The following is a 6415-nucleotide window of genomic DNA, read 5'->3' as shown; positions in this document are numbered from 1 at the left end:
CCAAGCCCATCCCGATACCGATAGCAGCCTGCGTTTCTTGCTCACATTCGCACCCACAAACACACCCACAATTGTTCTCCTCCAGGATGGCCCGAAAATGAAGGCGACTCTGCACATTCAGGTTGAAAAGGCTGCCATATAACGGTCAAATGTAAAATAATGAAATGCCAAGCTGAAAGCAATAGAGATCTTCCCAAAATGCAATGTCGCTGAATCACAAATGTAGTGCTTTGCTAAATGCTCCCTCACAAAAACCCACCCGACTCCCGGGGGACAGAACGGACTATGTGTCATAATGATTCATATATTTTAGTCTATGTCTGTTACGAATGGAAGACAGTGAGGTTTGAGCTACAAAGAAATTGCACTAGACATAGAACTGTTTCTGAGAATACTTAGTGTTGTACCAGTCAGTTTATAGGTGCCCCCCCCCCCATTTATATATATGTTTTTTTTTTCATAAATTCAGTCACTCAAAATCTGAATTAAACAACCAATGATAGCCATACGAATGCATAATTCAAAACACCTCCCGTAAGAAAGAGTTAGAGTCTTTCATGTCCTCAGTGGGTAAATTATAAATAAATACAGACAATACATAAGGAATGTCAACTGCAAACGTCATAAAAAATAGAAATAAAGTAGAAATCATAGTAGAAATGTTAGAATTTCTAATGGGTGATGGTTAAATCAGGTGATGCTTGATTGGTGATCGGATAAAGACAGAAGTCCACCCAAATCCCTCCCCTATCCCTTTTTTTTGCCATTCCATGGGAAAAAAGTGAAGCTGTGTTTGAGTGAAAACCCACCACATTCCGGCACCCACGCTCTCTCAACACCCATTCGTTTCATTACAGATGCAGATTGGTACAATAAATGTTACAGCGACAAATTACAAAGTGAGCGCAGTGTCCTCCATCGCTGGGTAACAGAGTCTTACCCATCCCAACCCCACCCATCATATCCCATAAAGCCCCTCCCACCCCTCCCTCTGATTCCTGTACAGGTTTGTACTGGGGCAGAACTCTCTGTGAGGAGTCGAATAGTCAACTGGAGAGAGATTAAAGGTTTGAGATTTGCCGAATAATTCCTCCTTGGGAAGCATCCACCCTCCTTCACCTACATGAACTGCATCTGGAATCAAAGAAATGCATATTTACTGATACCATATAAGTGACATTTTAGAACGTTTTTGTATATTTGACTCATTGTGATGAATGGACACATTATGACATTTTATAACAAGTCCAGGATAGTCATTTGGAATGTTTTTTTTTTTTTTGTATGATTGACTGACCATTATAATTTTAATGTCACTAAATGAACTGAATATGCAAATGAACCAGTAAAGGGGCCAATAAATAATGATATGAGTTTATGAAGCTGCAACTCAGGATAACTTGCTATAAAAATGAAAATGATTAAAACGTAAAGGGGTCATGTAACCAAAAAGTTTCATTTGTACCAAAATCATTAACACTTAGAAATAAAACATGCACTGTACAAGTACAGCCAGATTTTTCTAAATCGCACATTCTCTGTACACTCAGCAAACACTGTCCTAAGTCATTGCTTCACAGTCGGAAAAGAAAAGGACTACTGGAGGCCATAACAATAACAGACACCTGCATTGAGGGCTCATTTAGAAGCATAAAAATGGTGCTTCTGAAGCTGAATTTACAAATCACACCATTGATATACATAGAAAACATTACTATTGCAGCACATGTAAAAACCGGGGTAAGAGTTGACAATAGAAACATACGAACACTGTTAAAAAGCAAGAAGCACCTGTTGATCAATCAATCACACACACACAGCAGAAATGCTGTACCTAAAGACGGTCTAAAGGAAATCCTTCATAGACATCTGTGCAAAAGGGTCCTGTCCCGGAGCTCGGAGAAGACTTGAACTGGAAGGACTAGAGGCTGTAGAGAGCTAGTTCAGAAAGAACGAGAGATTGAAGGGGTCCGAGGACAGCCAGGAAACACACACACACACACACACAGGAGGAAAATTCAGAGCCAGACAGGCTAGAGAATAACAGAGAGGTTCAGAAAAAGAGCCACCAAAATCCTTCTAGTTCTGCAAGACTGACGGGGATTTCTTGCGTTAACACTACTGCAGAAATGAAGCAGGGGTGGCGAGGGACACGATATGTATTTCGAGCTGAGAATTTGGTGCAATGTGTGGAATACATATCGTTCCCCAGAGATGTGCGAAGACATCAATGCTAGCATTCATATTCAGAACAGCACTGTGATGGCATATGAGAGTGAACGAACTAGAGTGCATTCTGAATAGAGCCCCTGGCATTCTAGAGCCGCTTCTAGAACACAGTCAGGGTTGAGTGGATGGCTCTATTACAAGAATGATGATGGGGCTGGATAAATGCAAAAACATTTATAAAAAGCAGAAACCCATGGATGCTACGGTGCTCTGAAATGGACCAATTTGAATTTTGAATTTTATGGACCATAAAGAAAAAGAAAAGTCAGAACTCACACAGAAACCACTTTCAAAACTAGCAACTGTCCGTTGGCCAATCCAACTATTACTTTCATGTGGTCAATGCAAAACTAAACAATGGTAAATGTGACCAGACCTTAAAACTTGTAAATTTCATTGTTTGAGGGTTAACTGATTTGTAACCTCACTGTGTGTGAGATCATACCTGTGCCCCTGAGACTGGGCCGAAGGGATTGGCCGGCCGCATCACAGGCTGAGTGTACATCATGGTGGGCTGGGTCATCATGGTCATGGAGCCCATTTGAGGGGTCTAGAAAGGAATAAATCCAAAGTTAAAGGTATAAAGAAACCAAGTGAGCAATGTGTAATGCCTGTCACAGCTGTTGGGACACAGCGATTTTATCTGGAACTTTAAATACCAATAGCTTACAAAGTTTCTCTGTTGACATCATATTTTGTTTGGCAGTACTGAAACTCAGCAAAGAGGAATGTGAACCAGTCTGAACCCACTGTTCTCATCTGATCCGACTAGACTTATTGTTTAACTCCACCTGAGTAGACAGGAAAAGCTACACAAACTTCCTCTTTTGTTTTTGGAGTCTTCAGGGTTTTTGGAGTAACACCTATTTTACTACATTAGTTCTAACTCTTAAAAGAAAAAAAGCTGAGTTACACACAAAAATTGGACTGGAGGATCCAACAGTCATAGCAGTTATGTAAGTGCAGATGCGGTTATTGAAAAGCGTCATTTACAGAGTGCCATCCTCTCTTTAAGCCATTAACCACCGCCTCTTGAGACTTTACTTTATGGCTTACTCAACCTTATTCCTCGGTTCTACTGAGCACATTGTATATCTCTAAAAGAAATATGACTCAAATGTGATTACAGAAAGAAGCAACGTGCCCACGTGCCCTCTCAGATGTAATTAAATAAAAAAATAAAATATGAAAATTTAAAAAAAATCTAAAATTATAGTTTTTAATTCCAATGTTTTTATTATCAATAATAACACTTATAGTTAAAACACAATTAGGTGTTATAAAATATGTCCTCTATGTTTAATAAAACAAACAAAGAAATACAGTTATAATTTAAAATAATACATTGCATGACATAATTATTATTATTTTATTAAAAATAAATATTAAATGTATCGTGAATAAATTATAAGGTACTACATTAGGATGTACAACATGGGTCCTCTTTCATGTGTTATAAACAAAGATAATTATAATCCATATAATAATAATAAATAATAATAATAAAACTTAAAATATATAATTATTAGGGCTGACCTATGTGGATCAACTGCCATTTCATACAGTCGACTGATGACTAATATGAGGCAGGGCAACAACTTACTGCGTGATGGAGCCTAGAGAACATCCCTAAAATTCAACATATGGGGCAAAATGCCCTGTTTGAAATTTTGGCTCATATTTATATAGTTAAGGAATATCACACAAGCTGTAGGCTAAGTGCAATATCACACGAGTGCAAATGTGATACTCATCTTATACAACAGTTCATTAAGTTAATATGGTGTTATTTTAGACACAATTTTGTCTGTTTTGCTAAATTTTGCTAACTAAAATATAAAGACAAATCAGAGCTGTTCATTCCCGAGCAACACACAGCAGCATTTCATTTCTTAAAACATGTTTTGAATGAATTTGGTGAACCATTTGGCGCCTTGAACCATTGGCCATAGTCGCATTGGATTTGAAGTGGCGCTGCACAGAGACTTGAAGCGGGACATCACCATCAAATCGATCGGTGTATGACATCAAAGTACCGCGAGAGAGGTAAATGTCTGTTAGATGCTTTGCACAACAATGACTTTAAATTATCTTTCAGAGTAATTTCTCCAAATCTGATTAGATTAATTTATCACCACATCATGTGATTAATTAGATTACAGCTTTTAAATCGCTTACCAGCCCTAATAATTATTATTAATAAAATAAGGAGCTACATCACATCTTATGTACTCTCTCATGTTTAATAAATAAAGAAACACACACTAGACTATCCAGTCTTACACCCCCCCCCCCACAAAAAGTGTTTCAAGACCATGCAATACACATGCCCTGATGCCCAGATTTTTTAAGCGCTCATGGATGAGAGAGCAATGTAGCCATCCCTGTTAACGTGAACAATAAAATACACAGAGGAAAAAAAAAAACAAATCTCTGTAAGCGTCGCACTCTAGAGAGCCTTTTACTGTGTTCCGCACTCTCACACTGCTCCGGTGGGGACTGACAGCATCACTACAGCCTCTGAATATACAGGAGTTGAAAAGCTAATACTTCTGACACTGAAAGAGTGAGGGATGCACAAATCCACAATTTGCACTCACCACTGTGTATCCCATCATTCCTGTGGGCGTCGTGGCAGGGAAGGCCATGACAGAAGGAGCCTAGGAGGACACGTTCGGGGTTAGTAGAGAAATACCACAGGTAAAACATCAACTTTTTTTTAGCATTAAAATAACGATTCTTCTGTAAGAAATTTCCACTCGAGCAGCTATGAGATCACAACTGCTCCAGACACAACATCTCAGTTTCCACGTTTACACACAGTGCTCCGTGAACAAGGGCAACTTTGTGCAAGTGGACTAACGGAACACTTTTTAAAAATTAATTCACAAAATATACTTTTATCTTTTTCTCTTCATGGACAGCCGCTCACATCTGGGAAATATTAGAAATGCCTTTTCACACTCTAACCAGGAAGGAGATAAAGAGGAAGAGAGCAAGAAACTGTGTGTGGGTGTGTGTGTGTGTGTGTGTGTGTGTGTGTGTGTGTCCTCTTTGAAGGCAGAGTGATTAGTTGCAGGTGCAGGGCTCTGGTGGAAGAGAGAAGCTCTTTGTGTAGGAGCTGTGAGATTCTCAGTAAGGCCTTCAGTAGCCACAGACACACTTTAATTTCCACTTGTGCACCACTGAAATGTTTGACAGACTCTGAACGGCCAGAGTAAGCAAACAGCTCAGATGTGGAACAGTACCTACAGATGCATTTGACAAGAACAAACAACACTGCAAGAGTAAATATGACTAAATCATGCTGATGTACTGATCAATCCAGCTCAGCATATTCTGTTTAAGAAAGTAATAACTCTCAGGTGGAAACATTTCCATCAGAATGTTTCCCAAGGCACGTAACTTTTTGATTATCTACTTTTTTGGACTTTGCACATTGTCCGGTGAACCCTCTGCTGGAAACACTAGCCCATTGATTCACGCCAAAATGACTACAGTTGTTTGCTGAAGGCAATAAACAAATGAAACCAATGAGAGGAAAGGTTAGAGGAGGAACGGAGCTGTCAGCCATGCCGAGATAACATCAGGTTAGATCAGCTCATGGGTTTCAAAATCGGATTTTTTCGGAATCCAAATCTTCAGTACTTATCCTGCTTGATCTGTCCGCTGCTTTTGACACAGTTAACCACCAGATCCTCCTATCAACCCTACTGGCAAAAGGCATCTCAGGAACCACACTTCAATGGTTTGAGTCTTACCTATCAAATAGGTCCTTCAAAGTATCTTGGAGAGGTGAGGTGTCCAAGTCACAACATCTAACTACTGGGGTGCCTCAGGGCTCAGTTCTTGGACCACTTCTCTTCTCTGTCTACATGGCATCATTAGGTTCTGTCATTCAGAAACATGGCTTTTCATACCACTGCTATGCTGATGACACTCAACTCTACCTCTCATTCCATCCTGATGATCCGACGGTAGCTATTCGCATCTCAGCTCGTCTAACAGACATTTCTTCCTGGATGATGGACCATCACCTTCAACTCAACCTTGCCAAGACAGAACTGCTTGTGATTCCAGCAAACCCATCGTTTCATGACAATTTCACCATCAATTAAGGTACATCAACCATAACTCCTTCAAAAACAGCTAGAAGCCTTGGCGTTATGATTGATGATCAGCTGAC

At 39.6% G+C, this 6415-nt stretch overlaps 1 protein-coding gene across 21 annotated transcripts in view; it reads right to left on the bottom strand.

The window, feature by feature from the left end:
- Positions 1–982: 982 nt before the first annotated feature.
- The window catches only part of LOC132132051 (phosphatidylinositol-binding clathrin assembly protein-like), a 44152-nt gene continuing 38719 nt past the window's right edge, over positions 983–6415 (bottom strand). For 20 of the 21 annotated variants that reach the window (XM_059544255.1, XM_059544257.1, XM_059544258.1 and 17 more), the window contains 4 exons: positions 4830–4889; positions 2675–2779; positions 1835–1938; positions 996–1134 (listed from right to left, as the gene is read on the bottom strand). In XM_059544255.1, the coding sequence (XP_059400238.1) occupies positions 1846–1938; positions 2675–2779; positions 4830–4889 (258 nt within the window). In that variant the 3' untranslated portion in view covers positions 996–1134; positions 1835–1845. Of the gene's footprint in view, positions 1135–1834; positions 1939–2674; positions 2780–4829; positions 4890–6415 lie in introns of all 21 variants that reach the window. The other variant, XM_059544261.1, reaches the window with a different exon arrangement.

Source organism: Carassius carassius, chromosome 49 (assembly GCF_963082965.1).
Source record: "Carassius carassius chromosome 49, fCarCar2.1, whole genome shotgun sequence".
NCBI classification, from domain to species: Eukaryota; Metazoa; Chordata; class Actinopteri; order Cypriniformes; family Cyprinidae; genus Carassius; species Carassius carassius.
Note: the sequence above shows the minus strand (reverse complement) of the source record. Positions and strands in the feature narration are given on the sequence as shown.